Below are 25,316 nucleotides of genomic sequence, written 5' to 3'. Positions count from 1 at the left end.
CACCTAGTGCTCTTATTAGGAAATTACAAAGGTTTTAGGAGCTCTATGCCAGGAATTGGAGGCAGAGAGCAATATATATATTTTTCTATTATTTCACACCAGTATTTTATGTATTTTGCCTAAGTTTTTTCAAATTTATTGACATTAATTTGCTCGTAATACTCTCTTTCTGCTTCTGGAATTATATGCCTTGTAAAAAATTATCCCGGCTGTTATTTATTTGTGTAATCTCTGTTTTTTTAATCAGTATTTCCAGAGTACTTGGCTTTGTTGATCCTTTCAGTTGTGTCTTTGATTTCTGTTTCTCTAATTTCTGTATTTTTCCTTTTCACCTTTTTTGGGGCTTAATATATTATTTTTTTAAATTTAAATACTTATTCATTTTTCATCCTTTCATCCTTTTTTACTTAAGTGCTTGAGACTATACGTCACCCCATTGTCTATCTCTTGTAATTTCAGCACCTCTTTTTCCACTGAATCCTTTTTCTCGGAGTTTAAATATGTTCAAATCTTCTCATCCTAAACATTCCCTTTCCCTTGACTCTGTCATCCTCATAACTGTCATTTCATTTCTCTTTCATTTATCATCCAACCTCTCAAAAAAGTAATCTGTCATCTACCTTCATTGCCTTACCTGCTACTTTTAATCTTCTGTCGTTTACTATATTGAAATTGTAACCTGTAAATTAGATAGCTGTCTACTCTCCTTCTTAGCACACTTTTACTTCTTGGCTTTGTGTAATTGTACTTATCTGGTTCTCAGCACATCTTTAACTATTCCCACTTTTTCTGGCCCTTAAATATAGATGTTTCCCAAGGTTCTTTATTCAGTTTTCTTTTCATTATATTCCTTCGTTCTAGGAAATTTCATCAGCTACCAAATCTCTATCCATAGCCACGTTCTTTCTCCTGGACTTGTAACCTGTGCTTCAAAGTACCCACTTAATATTTCTCCAGTTAATGTCCATGGATACTTAAAATATGAAAACATGTCAGACTTCACAAAACAGTTTCGCTCACTGGGTTCCCCAACCTCATTAATAATGTCAGGGCCTTCTTCTTCTCGGGCTGGAAACCATGTTAACACCTATCTTCTCCTTAAACTCACTTCCTTGCAACCCCTTCCGCCCTGACCAATACTGCCTGTCTTAAAGAAATATCAGTTCTGTTTCACAGTTTATTAATTCATCATATATATATGAAGCAACTGCTATGTGAAAGACAGAGTGTAGGTATTAGGGCTATGATGGTGAGGAAAACCTCCAGGTTGCCTGCTTTGATGAAGCCTACATTCTACTAAGGGAGCAGACAATAAACATATAAACAAATAAGTGAACAAGGTAATTCCAGATAAAAGGGCTGTGAAGTGAGAAGGTAAAGTGATAGTGATGGAATAGTGAACTATTTATATCAGGTGGTCAAGGATTCGCTTTCTGTTGAGGTCATATTTTAAGCAAAATAGGAATTATGAGGAAGAGATAGTACCTCAAAGCTATGCCTTTCCACTGTAAAAATTCATTTATGTCTGAATATAATAAATATGTGTGTATAAGGCAGTTTCATTGTAGAATTCATTTTATTAACCTAGAGCTTCACTTTTAAGAGCTTTTGAATCCTGGTGGCAGTTTATTGGCTTCAGATGAGATTGCAGTTTTGATCACGTAATTCCCATTCTGAAAGCACTTTCAGTGATCCCTTCATTTTTTTTAAGCTGTTTAATGTGGCATTTAGGCCACAATCTGTTGCCTGTCTTTCCAGCCTCATTTCTTACTGCTCCCTGCCTCATACTTTACACTCTACCATCATGGCTGCGTGTGGTCCTTATATCATGTGGTTTCTTCTCATCTTCCCTTTGCTCATGCTATCTCTTCTGCCTAGATTACTCTTACCCCCATTGCCCACCAACATCATCTGAGTTCCCCCTTATATTTAAGCCTTAACTTCCGGAGCTCCTTGAGAAGCTTTTCTTGTCTTACATCCCCACCCCAAGACTATGTTAAGGACCCTGACCTCTGTGCTCTTGGTACTTCCAGAGTACAATTTTATTAGTTAGTGTAACTACCATACTTCTTTGTAATGAACTGTTTGTGTTTGCCTTTGATCCACAGAGTGAAGGCAGGGTATCCTGTCTCCATTATCTGAGTAACCAAAGTGCCTGGTACGTCAGGACCCAGCAAATGATTGCTGAACTGAGCTGTAATTATAAGTAGCCATCATAGGGTTTGTCTGTATCGTCTCTTGTGCATAAGGATGACCAGGAAATGATAGTCCCAATCTGGAAAGCATTTGATTGAGTCTCTCCTGATATCTTCACAGACCAGATGAAGAAATCATGCTAGCTGTGAAGATACTTGTATGGGTTAATCACTGGGTGAATGCCCATAACATAAAAAGAATGCTTCAGAATAGCTGCTCATCAGACTGGAACGAGAGCTTTAGTAGCCAGGCGGGGCTCTCCCCAGGTCAATAATTCACTTGGAATGAAGAGACAGAAAATGTGTGGGCCAGATCTTTACACAAATCTGTAAAGCCTAGAAGCCTATTTTAGAAGACTGTCATGGTATCTAAAAAGATCTTCACGAGCCAAGTGATCCAAGAAAATGAAGTCTAGTGGGGATAAATTAACGTAACAAGGGTTGGGGGTGGGGGAACCAAGCTGCATAAGTGTACAGTGTGGGAGCTTGAGCTGGGCAGTAGGAAATATGGCAGACTGAGGAACACTTGCTAGCCACACAGTAAGTGTAAGAAAGAATATGGTGCGGCTGCCCCAGAAAACTTTTAACAGAGACACAGCATCTCCATATAGGGTGGCAAGAGCCTCAGTCAGTCTCTGCCATGCTGCATCATTTCTCACCTGGACTACAGTCCTGGACCTGGAGCATTTATTTGGAGGGAGGTGGTCACACTGGAGGAGTGAAAGAAAAGTGATCAGGAAGGCTGAAATATTATGTAAGGAATAGATGCAAACTGGGATGCTAGCCAGCAGAAGAAGAGACACAGGCAGGTATAACTGCTTTTAAATACCTGAAATCTTGTCTCACAGAGAAGCACTCAAGATTTGGTTTTGGTGACTTCAAGGAGTAGTAATTAGACCAATGGTTGGATACTATAAGGATACAGTTTTCATTTATCATAAAGAGCTTTCCAGCAGCAGTTACTGTCCAAAGATGAAATGGGTTACTTGGTGAGGGAGTGTATTTCCCATTATGAAGGCATACAAGCCACAATTTGGTGGAAGGTGCTCTCAGATTTTCAAATATCACTGGGCAGAAGAAACTCTATGGGGCCTGCTAATTTAGACAGGCCATTTTTTTCTCTCCATTTTTTCCCCATAGGTACACATTTTATTGTCATAATGGAAGTCAGTGAGAAAAAGATTCCCTTTGCCAATAAATTTGTAATACTAAATACATTAGATTTTGTTTATATGCTTCATGGCTTGAATTACTTTAAATTGTCAATTGTTTCTTTCAACAGATGGACGACCTCAGTGGGAGGTAGAAGGGAAAATAATCAGGGAAAAATGTCAAGGGGTAAGAAATTTGCCTTATTTCTTTAGAAATAACTAAGAAGTTTAATGAGCAAATTGGGTAATGCTGATTATGGTGCAGAAGAGGAGCCTTTTATCTGTTGAGTAATAGAAAAATAAATTAAAATTTTTAGAAATTTGGATGTGAGATATTTTCCTGATATTAAAATTAATTGGTGTTTTCGGCCCCTCTTGTGTATAACAAAGAATAAATCAGAAATGAAAGATTTTAGAAGTTTCTTAGTGAAGTTATTGATTTATTTCTCTGAATTCAGTGAAGAAATCAAACAAATTCAATAAAGACCATATATAATAGGCAAAAAATAGGAGGAGGATTCCCAACTCCTCAGCAGTAAGCCTTCCAGGATTCAACACTGAAAGCTGTGGTCCCTTCCTGGTTGGAATAGAGACAGAATCTTCTTCTTTGGGGTAGAGAATACCACTTCCCACAGTGCTCTCCAAAGACTTTGGAGAAATTAGGTGAAGGGTTGCCGTAGGTTTGGAGCTAAAGGTTTTTACCCTGCTTTGTAAAATTATTTTTTTATATGGATACAAATTTTGTGTATTGTCAGTTTAGAACATTTTGAATATAAAATTTAAGATGAGGAATCTAAACTATAACATAACTTGGGAAATATTAAATTTGATTAGAAACCAGAATAGACTTCCAGTTAAGATGTATAGTAATGTGGTAGTCAATGGAACAGAGTATCTCACTATATGTATTTTACTCACCCAATTGGGTAACAGCAGTTTTTCCTTTAATGGTTTACTTTAAAGAACTCATCTCTGTTAAGACTAGAGTATCCATAGACGAAATCTGCAGGTGATTTACATGATCAGTTGGTGTGCATAATGATCTATGGTGGGAGGGTCTGGGGAGATAAGACTGGTGAATAGTGCTGAGTTTAGCAGGTGCATTTCATTTTTAGTTCTGAGTGTAACACAATCTTCCTTTCCATGCCTCTTAGGCTCACATTGTCCTTGAAGTTCCTCCATATCATAACCCAGCAGTTACAGCTGCAGTGCAGGTGCACTTTTATCTTTGCAATGGCAAGAGGAAAAAAAGCCAGTCTCAACGTTTTACTTACACACCAGGTACGAGAAATTGTGATGGTTTGCTACAGAGCTTTCTTTCATAATGAAAAAAAAGTTATTCAATGGATCCTATATTAGAATGTTCACGGTAGGATGCTTTATAATCAATAAAAATTCCAATATATGCCTAATCTATAAAGTTTGTGTTGACTTTAAATATTAGATGTGATATCAATTGTTATTTTGTCATTTATTATAATGAAATTAGAAAATGGAATGTAGATTTGAAGTGTGTTTTTCAGGAGCTACCAAAAATCACTAGCACTACAGGAAGGGCAAGTGTTTCTGAATGTGTGTAAACTCCCCTTGTGCCCTTAGCATTGCAAGAAGTGAGTTTTAGCAGGGAAATGACATGATCAAAAATGTATTTCAAAAATCATATTTCCTACAACATATAAATGTATCAAATTAACATGTTGTGCACCTTAAATTTATACAATGTTCTATGTCAGATATACTCAGTAAATTCAAAAGTTAAAAATAACATTACTTTCCCTATATTTCTTCTGTTTCTGTAAGATGTCAATGACCAGTTTAGTCTTTTCTCAGATTACTAACTGGAAAGTGAGATTTATATGGGAAAAAACAAAAAAGGTTAAAAAGGTGATTCAAATCACGAGGGTGTTTGGGATGTGCGGAGGGGAGAGCACAAATGAAAAAAAAATACAAGGTTTCTTAGAAAGTTGGGGGGATAGGATTTAAAATAAAGAAGTTGGAATCGGCCTTAGATGGGAGAAGGAACAGGAGGGAAGGTAAAGAAGATGAACAAGATGGATGTGCATTAAGAAGGTTTGTAGATTCGGTATTGGGGAGTTGAGCAAGTTTCGATATGATAGTGTCATTTTTTTCTGTGAAGAATGATGTGAAGTCTCCTGTTTTGAGCAGAGGAGAGTGTGGTGATTTGGCAGTTTGAAGAGTATGGAGAAGCTTGATATAATTGGAAAGACAGCTAAAGACATATAGTGCAAAAGTGTTATCAAATGCTGCTGAGATGGAAGACTGTAAAGTCTAACCTGAATAATGAGGGAGAGGGTTTCTGGGATGGGGGGAAAAGCAATAGTGTATGCAGATTAGAGGTTTTGATTACTACCCTCATAGTGGTAGTAATTGAACAGGTAAACAGAAAGGAAAAAGTATAATGCCTTTACATTATCAGCTTGTGAATTGGGAAGACAATATAAAGGCAGAATCCTAGAGGGCATTATATAGGAGAATGGAAGTCAGTGGGGCCCCAGCGCACAGAGAGAATATTGGCCTTATGGTTGTCATTACTGGCCTTATGGTTGACAGAATACAAATCAGGTGGCACAAACTAACAGAAGGAAGAGTGGACACATAGGAGTGTTTGGATAATCCTTGTTCTGGTTGATTACTGTCTTTTCTCTGCAGCATTTGGCTTTTTTTGTTTTTTTCTAAAATGAAATTTTGAACAAAATTTTTACAAAAACAAATGCATACTGTGAATTATAAAAAATCACAAGTTGAAAAATATTTTAAAACACCCAAATTCTCTTCCACTTTAAAACTGTCATTCTATCCTTGTAGATCATTTTGATCCACACATAGACACAACTTTTAAAAAATACAGATGGAACCTTACCACATATACTAATTTTAGAACATGAACATTTTTATTTTTCCTCATCAGTGGATAGTTTTATAGAATTTTTATAGCTTCTTAGTATTCTAGTGTATAACCCTATCTTTGTTATGTTAGAGTTACTTTGTTTTCCTTATTAATTTGTATGAATTCTTTTTTTTGGTATGGATTCTTTATATTAAAGATATTAGCCATTTGTTTATGTTTGTGGCAAATAATTCCTTTTAAAATCTTACTTGTAAAAATTTTAGATATTCTTAAGTTGCTTGTTTTTTATTAAAGGATTTGTCAATTTGTTACCCCTTTGGCAACCCCCTAACAATAGGGATCTGCAATGGAGAAATAATCATTAATTGCAAATGGATGATTCTTTTAAGTTTTTTAAAATTAGAAATGGTATTTAGCATTATTTGTCCCACATCAGTTTACTTTATCAAATGAAGACCATTAATAGAGCACAGAGCTCTTCCTCAGTGGTGCTGCCTGAACTTATTCTCAGCCTCTAGCTTTAGAACTTCTGATGTGAGAGCCCCCATCCCATCCCCACCCCCACCCCAGCATCCCTGAAGCTGTGGAGGGACGATACCTTCCTCTGAGGCCCAGCAGAAGTTATTTGTGCTGGAGGTACCATATGAGCTCTGGTTTTGGAATAATGTGGCTTTTAGAGATAGCTTTAGAGCCAGACTCTTGTGTGTATTATTTTGCCTGTGGGAAAATATTTGCTGTGTGCTAAGTAATTGACTGGACAGACCCAACTTTTGGATTGTGGTTGTTTCAGTTGGGAGAGAAAACTGCCTTACACTCAGGAGAGCAGGTCTCAGTTCTGCCACAGACTATACCCCACTGATTAACTAATGTCTCTATAAAACAAGGATGTAAGACCAAAGGAGTGGTTTTCAAATTGTTTAAATTCTGTTATTCTTCAAATAAAGCCTTATACAAAAAGGCTTATGCAAAAAGGACGAAAGCAAGCTTGCATGCTGTTTATACTGGAAGAAGAAACCCAGAGAGCTCCCACTTTTTGCATCCTGCTCTCCCACATCCATCACTTGGAGATGAGTGTGAGGCTTCTCATGGTTTGAAAACCACAAGACCAGTTGATTTATTTTTTTCTAGATCCTTCCGTCCATCAACATTCTAAATTTGAAAATGAGCATATATAACACAAAAGGTAGAGTTAATCTTTTTTAAACCAAATTATTCTAGGTATTGTAAGGTCTCTAAATGGTATTTCCCTTCAAACAAGAATGAATTACCCTAGGCCAACAATGAGGACTTCCTTTTGGTCAGGGTGGAGTCGGAATCCCTTATAGACCAAAGAGCGAATACTTGCTTTGGCAGAGTGGAAATACACTTGATTTAGCAAAGCAGAACTCGCAATCTAAGTACCCAGATGAGGATTAGTAACATAGAAGTAAGGACTGGATTGTGCAAAAAAGATGGATGTTATGCTGTAGTTTTCAATCCCTCTATCTCCTTTTTAGTGCATGATAACCAACCACTTACTTAACCAAGGGCCTCACCTCGTCCATTCAGAATTAAGTAATGAGAGTGGGCTTTCTTAGATATTCTCCGTCCTTACGTAGAAATGTAGCTCTGGATATAGAATTTACTGTAGCTTTTCTGGGACCAGAGTAGGAGCTAAAGTAGAAGAGGGAAAAAGAGAATCCACTGGTCCAGGGAGAAAGTTCTCGTTCTGCCAAAGTTAGAAAAAAAATAAGTACATAAACACATGAGAGAGGTCAGGAGCCAGTAGACCCATACTTGGAACACCTGAGCAAGAATCAGAAACTGGATGGAGCCCTGGGTCGGCAACATGAGCATGTGGCAGAAACAAGAAGAGTGTGGATAATACCTTTCTCTCTGTCCTTGGGGTGGTTAGCTCACTAGTTGCCAGATTTAGAGGCTAAAGTGGATGAATGATGAGCCCATTCTGTTCTTGCTAGGAAGCCAGAGTGATGTGTACAACTCAAATACATCACCAAACAAGTTCATTAATTACCACTTCTATAGTAAAATATACTATCAGGACTGTCTTAATTCATTTCCTCAGACTGAGATCATGCTTATGTGAGGAGGTTTGTTCTTGGCAAGGGTGTAGTGAATGGTCAGGTGAGATTTGACCTTGCTTTGGGTCTCATAGTTATTTTCTTTTGACATAAAATGACATACATTCGGCTCTCTGCATCGCGGACTCCCAACTACAGATTGAAAACAGTACAGGTTTATTGAAAGAAGCTCCATGTATAAGTGGACCTGCACAATTAAATCTGTGTTATTCAAGGATCAACTGTACTATTTTGTGAAGATCATGAAATATTTAATTATCTTAATAAGTAGTACGAAGGAAGAAACAATGAGATGTGAATTCAAGAAAATTATTTTTAAATAAGTTATATTATAATAGCACTTCAGTAGGAGACTAAGTAGATAATTTCTAGAAAAGTGGACTGAAATGCTTGCCAAGAGAAACAATGAAATCAGTTGTTTTGACACTTGATAAATTAACTGATCGTTCTTTTCTGTTTTGATACACATTAAACAAAATAAGTCAAATGCATTGATTCCTACTATAGGTAGTCCTTGTATCAGGTAGACTCATCCTAAATCATGAATCTGCTACTTTTTTGATGTAATAAAGGATAATGGCTGGTATTCATAGCCTCTGCTTTGCTTGATGGAATGGTGAAGTATAATCTTCCTTGGTAATATAATGTACTGCAGGCTTAAAAGCATGGACTTTGTTGTTTGTGTGGTTTTTTTTTTAACTTGAATACTTTTAGAGCAAGGAACACTCCCTGTTGTCTTACGCTTACTGACTTCCCATATTTTATATTATCTGCCTTCCCTGAAAGCATTTGAGTTTTCAACCCCCTGGCTTGGATTTGTGCTGCAGTTTTATAGCCTAGAATGAAGGCCCTTTGTAATTATTGTTTGTATTATGTAATAACATTTGCTTTAATCATTTTCTTTTCAGTTTTGATGAAGCAAGAACACAGAGAAGAAATTGACTTGTCTTCGGTTCCATCACTGTCTGTGCCTCATCCTGCCCAGACCCAGAGGCCTTCCTCAGATAAAGGACACCCACGTGACAGTGTGCTGTCAGCACAGAGAAGCTTGGTTTGTCCCATCCAGCAAACATATGCATCCATGGTAACCTCAACCCATCTGCCACAGTTGCAGTGTAGGGATGAGAGTGCTGGTAAAGAACAGCATATGCTACCTTCTTCAGTCATGCACCAGCCTTTTCAAGTCACACCAACACCTCCTGTGGGGTCTTCCTATCAGCCTATGCAAAGTAATGTTGTGTACAATGGACCAACTTGTCTTCCTATTAATGCTGCCTCTAGTCAAGAATTTGATCCAGTTTTGTTCCAGCAGGATGCAGCTCTTCCTAATTTAATGAATCTTGGCTGCCAACCACCGACATCCCTTCCTTTTCATTCTTCAAATTCAGGCTCACCCGGACATCTCTTAGCCCACACACCTCATTCTGTGCAGACCCTGCCTCATCTGCAGTCAATGGGATATCATTGTTCAAACACAGGACAAAGATCTCTTTCTTCTCCAGTGGCTGACCAGATCACAGGTCAGCCTTCCCCTCAGTTACAGTCCATTACATATGGTCCTTCACAATCGGGGTCTGCTACAGCAGTTTCCCCAGCAGCTTCTCATCCCCTGGCCAGTTCACCACTTTCTGGACCACCATCTCCTCAGCTACAGCCTATGCCTTACCAATCTCCTAGCTCAGGAACTGCCTCATCACCAACTCTAGCCACCAGAATGCATTCTGGACAGCATTCAACTCAAGCACAAAGTACAGGCCAGGGAGGTCTTTCTGCACCTTCATCCTTAATATGTCACAATTTGTGTGATCCAGCTTCATTTCCATCTGATGAGGCAACTGTGAACATTAAACCTGAACCTGAAGAGCAGGAACCTAACTTTTCAACAATTGGTCTACAGGACATCACTTTAGATGATGGTAAGTTCATCTTTATGTTCTTGAAGCAGTGAAGATTCAGGAACTTCCTTCTCTAAGAATCATAAAAAAGCTACTGTGGATAGCTTATTGGCATATGCTTGGGATTTTTAGTAAGTTGTTGTTACTAGAAATAAGCTAATATATGATTTTGAGAATAGACATGAAAATCTATGCTTTAAAATCTGTTTTACCACTAATATCTGTTGCAAAGTCTGAGACCTCAGGTGATAACCTACCACCCGATTATAATGGAACTGAACACATGAGATTTATTGGGCATCTTTTTTTTCCCCACTGAAATTGATATATTTTAATTTCTTCTTTTTTGTGTGTGCTGATTTATTTATTTATTTATTTATTTATTTATTTAAAGTTTATTGAGGTGACAATTATTAGTAAAGTTACATAGATTTCAGGTGTACAGTTCTGTAATACATCATCTATATATCACATTGTGTGTTCACGGGCATCTTTTCTTCTAAAATGTATAGTGAGGTCACTGTCTAGAAAATGGAACTCAGGGGCATTAATTCAGTAAACATTGCTGAATGCCAGCCATTTGCAGGGCACAGAGTTAGATGCTGGGAATACTAGGAATGTATTAAGATAGAGTTCCTGCCCTTGAGGAGACTCACACGAGTGAAGAACCGAGTGCTCCTCTGTGGCTCGCCATCTTGTGGAGTCAGGTAGTGGTGATAGTATGAGACCAGACTGGGTTGCTGCTGTTGGTACAGCTGTTGGCACCAGGATAAAAAGAAGCTATTTATATAAATGTAGCAAATTGGTATGTAGACCTCAGTCTTTATGAAATCAATAAATGGAGGAACAAACTCTGGACAATTAGCTATTTAAATAATTGAAAATTCCCCAAGATAGGATTTTCAGGTAATAAATAATATTAGGGCTTATTCTTGGCTTTATCATTTATATGGTAGTGAAATTTTGTCTAAATAGGGATTCAGTTAAAGCTATCTGTAAGTATTGTCCAATATGAAAATTCTAAAGATTCTGATACATGGATATAGAATATTAGTTCTTGCTCTGATTCTGTATTAGTCTATAGAAAAGTATTAGGTGGTACAAAAGTAATTGCGGTTTTTGCAATTATTTTAACCTTTTAAACCGCAATTTCTTTTGCACCAACTTAATAATTCTAGCTCAGCCATCTTCTTTACACTTCTAGGGAGGCTGAGTTTACTACTTAGTTGTAAAACTGGTATTAAATCTCAAAAGATTCAGCTGGTCTTCCTTGAGGAGATGACCTTTGAGCCCAGTCTTAGAGGATGAGTATAAGTTTTCAGTAAATGATGATCAGAGGGCAAATTAGGCGACAAAAGCAGAAGCATAGAGCTGTGTCTGGGAAAGCATGATTGTCTGTGACTGGAGGGTGAATGGTAGTAGACGATGACTTTCAAAGACACAAGGGGATGTGCCCCATCATTTGTATGCTGATAGAAGGTATTTGTATGAACTGAAGCAACACGTACAATTTACAGAACATTTTCCTGTACCTTCTCTAATTTAAACCTTACTAATCCTCTGTCTCTGAGGTGGATAGTGACATTTAAAGAATTGGACTTTCTGAAGGTCACACAACTGGTAAGTAGCAGAGCTGAGAATGGAATCAGATCTTTTCAGTCTAGTCTTTCTATTTCAGCACTACGGCTGCCTCCCAGCAACAGCAGGCTGTGGTGGTTAGAACTCTGTGCCAAAGGGGATCCCTCAAGCTTTTGAATTGCTAGAGAATAGCGGAACGTTCTCCATGAATGTGTGCAGAATTTCACTGCATGAACACATGTGCACAACTGCATCCGATCTGTTACACTTATATATTGAGGGCTCTGGCATTAAGTGATTTTTTAATGCACAGCGGGCATGTGTCACACTCCCTACTTAATAATGATGAATACCAGGTAGAGAGGGAGACTATTTGATGCAAAATGGATTTTAAGTAAATAAAGGCTTTTTCAAATATACACAGGCTTTTAAAATGTTACCTATTCATTCTTTTGGCAGTTTTAGACTAACTATTCATAATACTTTCAAGGTTTGTATGTAGAACTTTAATCCCTGAAACAAAGGGTGAGCCCTTGAGTGATAATCTACCTCCCATTTGTGATGAAACTGAAGAGATGAGATTTATTGAGCAGGCCTCAAAGGGTATCCCAGCTCATTTTCTTTCCAGATGAGGACATTTCTTTGTCTAAAAAGACACCAAAGCTGGAACCTACTCTTTCTAACTTATCACAGATTGAGAGATTTTTTGGAGTGGGGGGCAAATTGGAACTAATAGAAAGGGTTGTGAAAATTTTATTTCTGGGCTGGCCTGGTGGCTCAGGCGGTTACAGCTCCGTGTTCCTAACTCCGAAGGCTGCCTGTTCAATTCCCACATGGGCCAGTGGGCTCTCAACCACAAGGTTGCCAGTTCAATTCCTCGAGTCCTGCAAGGGATGGTGGGCAGTGCCCCCTGCAACTAAGATTGAACACGGCACCTTGAACTGAGCTGCCTCCTGGATGGCTCAGTTGGTTGGAGCGCGGGCTCTCAACCACAAGGTTGCCAGTTAATTCCTCGACTCCCGCAAGGGATGGTGGGCTGCGCCCCCTGCAACTAGCAACGGCAACTGGACCTGGAGCTGAGCTGCGCCCTCCACAACTAAGACTGAAAGGACAACAACTTGACTTGGAAAAAAGTCCTGGAAGTACACACTGTTCCCCAATAAAGTCCTGTTCCCCTTCCCCAATTAAAAAAAAAATTATTTCACCATTTGAATATGTGAAGATGTATAACAAAAACAGAGAATCTGGAAAAATGAGGTCTGTGAGAGCAAGTATAAAAGTGATTTCATTTTTGCTCCATTCATTGTATAGGGCACATGACCAAGAAAAGTTCCCATATTGTATGTAGCCCCACACAAGGATTAGCTATTGAATTTCCTCATTGCCATCTGTCAGGAGACTTGACAGAAGCTCAGTGGTGTTAGAGGTAATTAGAGGGGGGAAAAAACTAAACTGTACTCCTGAGCACCTTGGATTATTGGATGTATAATTTTTACAAATTGCATTTTTTTAAGTCTTTTTTATTTTTTTTATTGGGGAACAGTGTGTTTCTCCAGGGCCTTTCTGCTCCAAGTCGTTGTCCTTCAGTCTAGTTGTGGAGGGTGCAGCTCAGCTCCAAGTCCAGTCACCGTTTTCAATCTTCAGTTGCAGGGGGCGCAACCCACCATCCCATGTGGGCATTGAACCTGCAACCTTGTTGTTGAGAGCTCTCATTCTAACCAACTGAGCCATCCAGCGCCCCTACAAATTGCATTTTTGATACTTGGACTCTAAAATGAATTTTGGTATTTGCCAACTGACTCATTGACTATATTATTGGGTTTGCCTTTGAAGGTAAAATTCTAGATACTTAGAAAAATCCTATAGTTCTGTAAAGTTTTAATATAAATTCATCAAAAAACAATAACAACATATCTCACAGTTCTTGAACTCCATAGTACTTGAATGTCTCTTTTCTGGCTAGCTTGAAAAGCCATAAAACATGCCAAAAAAGGATTAGAAGCACTTTCAAAGTAAGAAACGCCCAAACCTGTAGAGAATTTTTATGAGTTTGTTTGAGCCAAACGGACACCATGTGCCAAGAAGCAAGATCTCAAATGCTCCCAGAGATAACAGTTTTGCAGCAGCTTTTATGCATTTGAAATTAAGGAGGGAACATACATGGAAGATTGGAGAAAACAAGGCAGGGATTGGATTACAGGATAGTTAACAAGATTATGCGCTCTCTTGAAGGTTAATACACCCTTCAAGGGGTATTAGTTTTGGTATTTCAAAGATGTGTTAACCCAGATGCACAAGAACAATGAATAGGGCTGGTTTAAAACCTTTCACTAAAGAAGTTACAGACCCGAGGCGTGGCTACCCACCATGACCTGCCCAGTTAGCAGTTTATGATCAGGTCACCCTGTGAGGTTACTTTCATAGAACCCCCTTTGTTTTCATCTACAGCACTTAAAGTGAACTCTGCAGTTAGCCTGAGCTCAAGTTTTAACTTTATTGTATTAAGTACAAAGTAGTTTCTACTCTATAACCAGAGGACACAATTTTAAAAAAATTGTGCTATACTAGTTAAATATACTTATCATCTAATACTAATAACTTTTATTAGTCCTCTTTATTTGTTTACCCACTCTTTTTAAAATTAAGATAAAGATTAAAACAAAAATAAAATATCCTTTTTATTTTTGAAGTTTTTAAGTAGGGTGGAGTTTGTCAGAAATCACTCAAGTATTACTTACGTGTTAGTTTTAGAAATGAGGACATTAACACCTTAAATTTTTATTATAAAATCAGTGAGGTTTAATAGAAAAGGTACTAGTGTACCTCAGCTCAGAAATTCAAGACTTACAGAGCTGGAAATACCCTAATGCAGCTCCCTCATTTTATAGATTAAAGAATCTGAGTTTTACCGAGCCTAAGGTATTCATCCAGGGGTAACACATGGAGTTAATAGCATAAAGACTAAAACCCAAGTCTTCTTACTCCTAATTCAGTACCCTGGGAGTTTTTCCAATATCTACAATCATGTTTCTCATCAGTTTGTATGTTGATACTGCAGGTGTAGAGCAAGTAGAATAGATGGAAAAAATGCCATTTTCTCCATAGAGCCTTGGTGTGTGAGAGGGGTCAGGGCAATGTTAAGGTGATAGATTCTCAGTATAGATGACGTTTTAAAGTCTCTATTCCTACACTTTTACACTGGGGTTCGTACTTGGGTATCCCTAGTGACGTTATATTCCTGTGTATGTCTTTCTCACCAGCGTCTTTGGAACATCCCAAGGCCTTTTAAGTTCCAGCTACCCATGTTTTGTGTGGGCTATGATGCCTCTGGATTCATGTAGAGCAAATCTAATCCTTCTTCTGTAATAGCCTTTCACGTGTGTGAAATCTTGAACTCTTGCCCAGTCTTAAAAACACTGCAACAACTGCACCCTTCTCTCACCCTCACCAGCATGGTACTTCCCCTCTGCTTAACCTTGATGTTTTGTTTTAGTTCCTTTTTATAGCGCAGTGTCCAGAAGGGAACACACTCCAGCCAGCTCAGAGTCTATTGGGACTGTCACCTTTCTTGTTCTGAAGATTTTATCAGTATGGCCTGAAGTCAGGGGATGTTCTTAGCTCAATCTTACTGTTGATTTAGTGAGTCATAAATGCTGCTAAATCACACCCTTTCTCCCCCTGCACACTCCCGTGGCTTTTTGCATATGTTGTTTTTGGAACCCAAGATTAAACTTTGCAGTTATCCTTGTTCAGTTTTGTTGAGGTGATTTTGGCCTCTCATATCAACCTCCCAAGCTTAGAAGAGTCCCAGAAATATTTTTGTGTTTCACAGTAGTGTGGCTCCCTCCTTAGGGGCATTCCGCAGAGTAATAACAACAGCAGAATACCAATCTTTATCAAGCCACGTTCTCTCTCAGGCAGTCTCCTTAGAAAGCTCTAATACACAGGGTGCCAAAAAAAATGTATACAAATATTAAGAAAGGAAAAAAACTATTGAAATTGTAACACTCAGTATATACCGATAACAAAAGATGAATACAAGTCACGTTTGACTTCTGCAATTATAAGAGGTGCTCAAAGTGGTGACCATCAGCAACCAGACACTTCTGATTACGGCGAACTACTGCTTCAGCAACGCTGACCAAAAAGTCCACTTGTATACGAAGTCGGACAGTTCATGAACTCATCCTAGAAAAAGCGCTACACACCTCATTGATGAATATCACTATGGTCACCTTTGAAGTGCTCCCCTTGGGAAGCTATGCACTGATGCCAGCGCCTACTCCACCCCTCAAAGCAATTTTGGAACTCTTGAATGGCCATGAGAGCTGTCGTCGTATTACCCTTGATGTCCTGAATGTCATCAAAATGTCTTCCTTTCCATGTTTCCTTTATCTTTGGGTAAAGAAAAAAGTCATTGGAGGCCAGATAGGTGAGTAGGGAGGGTGTTACAATACAGTTATTTGTTTACTGGCTAAAAACTCCCTCACAGACAGTGCCATGTGAGCTGGTGCATCGTCGTGATGCGAGAGCCATGAATTGTTGGCGAAAAGTTCAGGTCGTCTAACTTTATCATGCAGCCTTTTCAGCGCTTCCAAATAGTAAACTGGTTAACTATTTGTCCGGTTGGTATAAATTCATAATGAATAATCGCTCTGATAATCAAAAAAGGTTAGCAACAGCATTGAAACAAGTTCATGAACTTAATTGTCACACCTTGTGCATTTTTTTGGCACCCCCCCGTATGTACTTTTTCAATCAATGAGGGCATTATTCAAAACTATTTTGCTATTTTCTTTGCTACTTAGATGTACCATTGCCCCTGCTTGAAAAGTGTGTTCTACAGCTATAAAATTATCCATGAGTTTTTACTCATGTTACAGTTTGTATACCCGGAGCTGTAATTTTTCCTGAACATTTCTGTGCATTATAGTGTGTATGTCTCAGTTTTTGGATCAAATGATACACATTAAAACAGTACAGAAATAGAGAAATTGTCACAGCTGTGTTTTAAGCATTTTAATTAAGATTATAGTATTGGTAAACTAGACTGTCTTAGACCTTTAAATATGGGCCCATTTAATTTGTGACTGAGCTAACTGAATCCAGTTACAACTTTCCATTAGAGTCCCTCGTTTCCCACTTGTCTTCCTTTGTTCACAAACTAACAGAGCCGCAGCTGCAGCTCTTCAGCAGAGAAGAGGGTACATGTTAAATATAGCCTGACCTGCTGCTGTGGTGAAAACTGACACTGCCGCTTGCAGGCTCTGTGCAGTAACACGCGGATCCTGAATGTAGGGCAATTGCTAATTCAACTGTAAACAGGGACTCTAGATGTGACCTCAGCTGCTGCAGTTCTGTATATAGGTAACAAGCAGAAGAGCCTGCTTTCAAGTAGCAAGGGCGTAAAAAAATAAGATTTCAGGTCATTATCTTGGGGGATGCAGAAGGCTGTTACGGAGGAGGAGGAGAGAGGTAAATAATGTCGGTGTTCTAGTCCACGTGTTGAATACTCATTTCACTGGTGTTTATTGTATTTAAAAAAATAAAAACAAGAAAGCCATGTACAGCCAATGGTGAGAGTGTGTCACAAATGAGGTATAATTAATCACTTAGGGGCTCTGGGGTGGAGAGAGGTAGATAATACTGAACTTTCTCCTTTAAATGGGACTCTGGGTAACTCAAGAGTCCTCTTCTAGGAAGCATATATGTGCATCTAGCCTCAAACATATTTATGATGAATAATTCCAGACGCAGAAAAGCTCCCTGAATAATGTCATGTAGGCTTTGGATTGTGGCCCACGCAGAATGGACAGTGGTGGGGATTCAGGACCTTAGACACAACCACTCTTGGACATATTATAGTAAGAAAATTTAATTTTCAGACCCAGTCACGCAATGGCAAACATTTGAGAAGATCTTTTATTTCATATATCACGTGTGCCTGTGTATCTTCATAACACAAATAGTACCCCATTTGAACAAAAATTTTTCTTTGAATCAACTTGACATTAAAATTTATACACAAGCTGTGAAAATTCCAAGAGAGGCTACCACTACCTGGTATCACAGCATATGAAAAGTCTTCCAAACAAGTTCCCTTCAAAAGTGTATTTAAAAGTAATTAATGAATTATGGTTACTCTTGATAATAAAACTTTTTTTTTTAAGCACTGTGCTAGGTACTTTGCTAGCAGCTTACTAGTTTTTCCCTACAATCTGTGAAAAGTGAATTATTAGCCTTATTTTTAGAGCTGTGTCTCAGAGACTTTCCTAGTGTTAATATAGCCACAAACACTGGAACTGGCATTTGAATCCAGGTCTGTCTGAAATTTAGATTGTCTCACATGTGTTTAGTGGTTTCTGAAATAATTATAAGTGATTTATATAATCTTCTATAAACACAAACATGGTGTTTATGTTTGTCTGTCATGTGTAAGATACAAAGCCAGTGTCTAAAGATATATTCTATATTAAAGTTCATACCCTTTTTTTGAGTCCCTTTGAAGATGGGTCATTAAAGGGACAAAGTATTTTAAATGAGAGATAAATAATTTTAGTCTCACCACTTCAGCTTTTGTGGGGGTGGCAATTCTCTAGCTTTGCGGTATAAGCTTATATCTTGCCAGGGATCTTAGCTTTTGTAAGAACGTAAATATACTCAAACAGCTCTTCTCTGTTTGAAGATATCTGACTTTTTTTTCCTTTCTATTTCTGAAGCCTATCATTAGACTGTCTATCTGTGCAGGAGGAAAAGTATGAAACTTAATTCTGGTGAAAGATAGGGAAGGGTTGAGAGTGATGGTTACAGACATTCTAGCTTTACATCTATAAGAATGTGGAACAAATTAAGTCCTTTATAATCATCTTGTGTATTTAAAAGCATCTGTAGATGATTTTATGTAGAATGGGATTTTTTTTAAACTTTATTTTTTTTGGATTTCCTAAGATAATCATTAGTTTTTGAAAACGTCATGCATTAATATATTAAAAATACAAAGGTACAATAAAGTACACAGTGAAAAGTCTCTGTCTTAGGTACCCAGTTGTCCTCAGTATGGGCAATTTGAGTTACCAGTTTTTTGGCTGTCACTCCAGAACTATTTTATTCGTTTATATCAATTGCGTATATTTTCCTCCATTTTACTAGTATATTATGTATACTATTATGCATTTTGCTTTTTCCATATTTTGAATCTTGGTAATTTTCTGTACTATAACATAAAAGAGTTTCATGAAAGATGTTTTAATAGACTATTCCTTAAATTAGTTTATCAAATATTCCATTATATAGCTATACCTTTATTTAACAAGTAGAGGGAATATGACTTAGAGCTGATGGGTCCTGGAAAAAAACACTTAAACTAAATAAAAGTTTAAACAAATTATAAAATATGTTACGAGGTAATGAGTACTATGAAAAAAGAAAAAGCAAGGTGAAAGATACTTGGATTGTTGTGAAAGGTAACAAATGTTGTGGGGAGCAAATTGCAATTTTAAAGAGTAATCTGAATAAGCCTCATTTGATGAGGTAATACTTGATCAGAAACTTGAAGATGAGGAAATGACCAATGTGAATACCTGTGGGAGGAGTATCCAGGCAAACGCACAGCCAGAGGAACAGCATAAGCTGAGAGCATGTCTGCTTTACTGAGGAGCAGCAATGAGGCTAGTGTGGCTGAACAAGATGGAGTAAGGAGGGAGTAGGAGACGAGGTCGAGGAGGTGCTAGGGAGCCAGACATGGAGGGCAACAGGTCTCACACGTTTTGGTCTTGGGACGCCTTTATAATCTTAAAAATTATTGAGGAGCTCCAGAAACATTTATTTATGTGTCTTGTGTCTATCAGTATTTATTCTATTAGAAGTTAAAACTAAGAACTTTTAAAAATAAGAATGTCCAGGCACACATCCGTTACCTATTACAGCAGTAAAGTCATCACATACGATAGAGCTCCATTGAAAAGCTCCCTTGTAAATTCATGAGAGAATGATAGTGAAAAGGCCAAAAAAAAAAAAAATCTTGTTATTATTATAAAAATAGTTTTGGTCTCGCAGACACCCTTAAAAATTCTCAGGGTAGGGTGGCCGGTTAGCTCAGTTGGTTAGAGTGTGGTGCTGATAACACCAAAGATTGCCGGTTTGATCCCCACATGGGCCACTGTGAGCTGTGCCCTCCTTTAAAAAAAAAAAAAAATTCTCAGGGAACCCTACGTGCCCCTGTTCATACTTTAAGAACTGCTATGTAGGGTCTTGTAGGGCATTGTTACAAGGTTTTGAACAGATGAGTCATGATCTGATTTAGGTTTTAACAGGTTGCTCTGGTTGCTGGGTAGAGAAAAGACTAGAGAGGCATGGGCAAAAACAGGGAAACTAGTTAAGATGCTGTTGTAGTAATCCAAGCCAGAAATGATGGTTGGGACTAGATAGTAAGTAGTGGAGGGGCTAAGAAATGGTCTGGTTTGGGATGTATTTTAAAGGTACAGCCAGTAGCACTTCCTGACAGATTTCAGTAAGGTATGAAAAAGAAAGAAGTTAAAGATGACACCAAGGTTTTCTTGCCTGAGCAACTAGAAAGATGGAGTTGCCATCAGCTAAGATGGGGAAGGCTGTGGATGCAGCAGGTTTTGAAGAAAGAGCTAGTGTTCAGTTTCGGATCTGTTGCATTTGAGATATCTAATTGAACATTCTAGTAGAGATAATCAGTTAAATGAATGAGTCTTGAGTCTGGAAATGAGTTATAGACTGAAGATAGAAATTTGAGAATTGTTGGCATGCAGATGGTATTTAAAGCCATGAGACTAGATGAGGTCACTAAGTGATAAATTAATTGTCCTGCCTTTATCAATTTAAGTAATAATAATTGAATTTATATAAAACGTTATAGAGTGCCTACACATACATCTCAGGAGTCACTGTTCTCTTTGAGAAATAAGTAAACAGATTCACAGGGTTAAATGACTTTCCTTAGGTTACCAATCCAATAAGTGATAAAACTAGGATTCCAAAGCTTTATTTTAATATCCCCTTAGGTCATTGCCTTGTTTGTATAAAACAGAAACATCTATATATTGGTAAAGTGACATCTATATTTTGATAAAGAAAGCAGCTTGGAGAAGTAGGGAAATTTTACTCATCTTCCACAAACATACTTCAGGATTTGTAAATGTTTAACTAATTTTTTTTTTTTAACTTTCAGATAAAAGGAACAGTTTGTGTATCCCAGATTTATAAATTTTAAGAGGGATTTACAAAATTCCTCCAGGTCTTTGATTTGATTTAATGCTTAGAGCTGTGAAAACCCAATTCAGTCATTTTATACAATGTTCTTTCATGAGAAAACCCAAAGTTAGTTTGTTATTGAACTTTTTTTAAAGTAGTAAAATATATGTAACAATATCATTTTAAGTGTACAGTTCAGTGACATTAAGTACATGCACAATATTGTGTAACCTTCACCACTATCTATTTCGAGAACTTTTTCATCACTCCAAACAACTCTATACACATTAAGCAATAACTCCTCATTCTCTTCCCCCAACACTCAGCCTGTGGTAACCTCCATTCTACTTTCGGTCTCTGTGATTTTCCCTACTCAAGATACCTCATATAAGTGGAATCATACATTTGTCCTTTTGTTTCTGGCTTATTTCACTTAGCTTAATGTTTCCAAGCATGTATCAGAATTTCGTTACTTTTTATGGTTGAGCAATATTCTGTTGTAGTGTAGACCACATTTTGTTTATCCATTCATCTGTTGAAAAACATTTGGTTTATTTCCACCGTTTGGCTGTTATGAATAATGCTGCTACTTGTATGAACATTGGCCTACAAGTATCTGTTTTGAGTCTCCGTTTTCAATTCTTTTGGGTATCTTAGAAGTGGAATTGCTGGATCACATGGAAATTCTTTGTTTAGCTTTTTGAAGAATTGCAAGACTGGTGTTTTTCCCATGGTGGCAGCACTATTTTACATTTACAGTGCATAAGTGTTCCAATTTCTCCACATCCTTGCCAACACTTAATTTTCCATTTTTAAAAAATAATAGCCATTTTAAATGGGTATGAAGTGGTATCTTATTGTGGTTTTGATTTTCATTTCCCTAATGACTAATGTTAGGCATCTTTTCATGAGTTTATTGGTCATTAATATATCGTCTTTGGAGAAATGTCTAATCAGATCTTTTGTGCATTTTTTGGTTGAGTTGTTTTTGTAATTAAGTTGTAGGAGTTCTTTATATATTCTGGATAATAATCTCTTATTAGATATATTATTTGCAAGTATTTGCTCTCATTTTGTGAGTTGTCTTTTCACTCACTTGGATAGTGTCCTTTGATGTTTCTATTTTTATTTTTTTAAAGATTTTATTGGGGAAGGGGAACAGGACTTTATTGGGGAACAGTGTATACTTCCAGGACTTTTTTCCAAGTCAAGTTGTTGTCCTTTCAATCTTAGTTGTGGAGGGTGCTGTTCAGCTTCAAGTTGTTGTCCTTTCAGTCTTAGTTGTGGAGGGCGCAGCTCAGCTCCAGGTCCAGTTGGTTGCTACTTGCAGGGGGCGCAGCCCACCATCCCCTGCGGGAGTTGAACCGGCAACTTTATGGTTGAGAGGACACGCTCCAACCAACTGAGCCATCTGGGAGCTCAGCGGCAGCTCAGCTCATGGCGCCGTGTTCAATCTTAGTTGCAGGGGGCACAGCCCACCATCCCTTGCGGGAGTTGAGGAATCGAACTGGCAACCTTGTGGTTGAGAACTCGGGCTCCAACTCCAACCAACTGAGCAATTCGGGAGTCAGCTCAGCTCAAGGTGCCGCGTTCAATCTTAGTTGCAAGGGGCGCTGCCCACCATCCCTTGCAGGACTCGAGGAATTGAACTGGCAACCTTGTGGTTGAGAGCCCACTGGCCCATGTGGGAATCGAACTGGCAGCCTTCGGAGTCAGGAGCATGGAGCTCTAACCGCCTGAGCCACCGGGCCGGCCCGATGTTTTTAATTTTTATTAAATCCAGTTTGTCTGTTTTTTTTCTTTTGTTGCCTGTGCTTTTAGTGTCATACTTAAGAAATCATTGTCTAATCCAAGGTCATGAAGATTTGCCCCATGTTTTCTTCTTCTAAGAGTTTTATAATGTTAGCTCTTATGTTTAGGTCTTTGATTCATTTTGAGTTAACTTTGGTGTGAAACAGGAGTCCAACTTCCAACTTTGATGTGAGGTAGAGTCCAGCTTCCATTCTTTTGCATGTGGATATCCAGTTTTTTCCTCTACCATTTGTTGAAAAGACTGTCTTTCCCCCCACTGAATGGACTTAGAACCCTTGTTTGAAAATGAATTGACCATATATTGTGAGAGTTTGTTTCTGGGCTCTGTTTGGTCTGTTCTATTCTATGGTCTGTATGTGTGTCCTTATGCCAGTACCACACTGTTTTGATTCCTGTAGCTTTGTAGAAAGTTTTGAAATCAGAAAGTATGAGTCCTTCATCCTTGTTCTTCTTTTTCAAGACTGTTTTGGCTCTTTGAGATCCTTTAAGATTCCATGTGAATTGCAAGATTGGTTTTTCTATTTCTGCAAAAACACTGTTGGCATTGAATCTCTACATTGCTTTGGATAGTAATGTCATCTTAACAATATTAAGTCTTCCGATCCATGAACATGGAATGTTTTCCATTTATTTAGTGCTTTAATTTCTTTCAGTAATGTGTAGTTTTCAGTGTGCAAATTTTTCACCTCCTTGGTTAATTCCCCTTTTGTTGATGCTGTTATAAATGGAAATGATTTAAAATTATTTTTGGATTGTTCGTTGAAAGTATATAAAATACAACTTTATTTTGTGTGTTGATTTTATATCTTATAACTGCTGAATTAATTTATTAGCACTAATATTTTTTGTATGTGGATTCTGTAGAGCTTTCTATGTATGAGATCATGTCATTTGTGAATAAAAATCATTTCACCTCTTCCTTTCCAATTTGGATGCCTTTTATTTGTTTAGCCTAATTGCTGTGGCTAGAACTTCCAGTACTATGTTGAATACAAGAGGCAAAGTGGACATCCTTGTCATGTTCTTGATCTTAGGGCGAAAGCTTTCAGTCTTTCACCATTTGGGTTTTTCATATATGGTCTTTATCATGTTGAGGAAATTTCCCTTCTATTCCTAATTTATTGGGTGTTTTTATCTTGGTAGGGCATTGGATTTTGTCAAATGCTTCTGCATCAGTTGAGATGAACATGTGGGGTTTTTCCCCTTCATTGTAGTAATGTATAATCTATTCGTAGATTTTTCATATATTGAACCATCTTTTCATTCTGGGAATAAATCTTGCTTGGTTATGATGTGCAGTCCTTTTAATACTCGTATGTTGCTGAATTCAGTTTGTTAGTATTTTGTTGAGGATTTTTGCATCTATATTCACAGGAGATATTCTGTAGATTTCTTTTCTTGAAGTATCTTCATCTGGCTTTGTTACCAGGGTGATGCTGGCCTTAGAATTAGTTAGGAAGTATTCCCTCCTCTTTAATGTTTTGGAAGAGTTTATGCATTGGTGTTAATTCTTCTTCAGATGTTTGGTCAAAGTTTTTGTGATGGGAAAAATGAATTAGGTAGTTTTTGGAGCTGTCAATAATGTTTCAAGGAATTAAATTAGAAAGCTGTCTCAAGGACTGCAGGTTTCCTTCCATCAGCACAATCTGAAATGACTGCTGCTTCAGCCAACACGCAAAAGCCCCCAGTATCTGTTGGCCTCTTAGTGTTGTTACTGAGCTTCTTGTAATTGATGTGCTGATTTACTTGGAATCACATGTTCTGTCTGTAACACCTCAAGTCTGTTTTGGAGGATTCAGCTGTGGAGATTGGACACCCTCAGAAGAGAGACCTGACAATATATCTTTAGTCTTTAAAATGCTTCACACATACTGGAATCTTAAAATGACTCCTGAAGACTAGATGAGTGATCTCAAATTTAGTAATAAAAAAGCTTAAGGCAGAAAAATTTTGCCTCAGCACAAAGGATTTTTGGGTTTTGGGTTTTGGTTTTTGTTTGTTTGTTTACCCCTTTAATGAAGCTGCATTTTGCCCAGAATGGCTCCTCCTCTGTTTCCCTCCTTTATCTGCCTAAGACAGGGTATTAATTACTGTTGACAGAGACTACATCCAGATTCTTCTCTTCCAAGATGACAGAAAGCATTCTTCTAGAATTTATGGTTAGGGTCTTTTGTTTGAAGTTGTACAGCAAAGGCCAAAAATAATTCCTTATAGACCAAAGGAAGAGCTTTGCCTCATTGTATTTGGACTCTAACTGGGCATCTGAATGTGTCAGCCAGTATCACAAAACTGATCAACAGTGACTCTTCCTGAGTATAATGACTTCCAAACATTTGTTATGTATTATGTCATGCTATAAAACTTACAGGAAGCTACGATAAGTTTTATAACATGAAACAATCCATAAGAAAAACATATAACATTAAAATCTCACAAACCAATTCTTAACCTTTATTAAAGAAAATGCAGCCTGCTATCTTCTATTTTGTTCTTTTTTTAAATACTGATTTCAGCTT

At 37.8% G+C, this 25,316-nt stretch overlaps 1 protein-coding gene across 2 annotated transcripts in view; it reads left to right on the top strand.

Annotated features, from left to right (window-relative positions):
- NFATC3 (nuclear factor of activated T cells 3) overlaps nt 1–25,316 on the top strand; it is a 95,481-nt gene that overhangs the window by 59,019 nt on the left and 11,146 nt on the right. For both annotated transcript variants that reach the window (XM_019756378.3, XM_019756369.3), the window contains exons 7-9: nt 3,478–3,533; nt 4,501–4,627; nt 9,205–10,212. In XM_019756378.3, the coding sequence (XP_019611937.1) occupies nt 3,478–3,533; nt 4,501–4,627; nt 9,205–10,212 (1,191 nt within the window). The remainder of the gene's footprint in view (nt 1–3,477; nt 3,534–4,500; nt 4,628–9,204; nt 10,213–25,316) is intronic.

The sequence above is a fragment of the Rhinolophus sinicus genome, chromosome 8 (assembly GCF_057876585.1).
Source record: "Rhinolophus sinicus isolate RSI-liver-muscle chromosome 8, RSI-T2T, whole genome shotgun sequence".
NCBI classification, from domain to species: Eukaryota; Metazoa; Chordata; class Mammalia; order Chiroptera; family Rhinolophidae; genus Rhinolophus; species Rhinolophus sinicus.
This window is presented reverse-complemented; position numbering and strand designations above follow the sequence as displayed.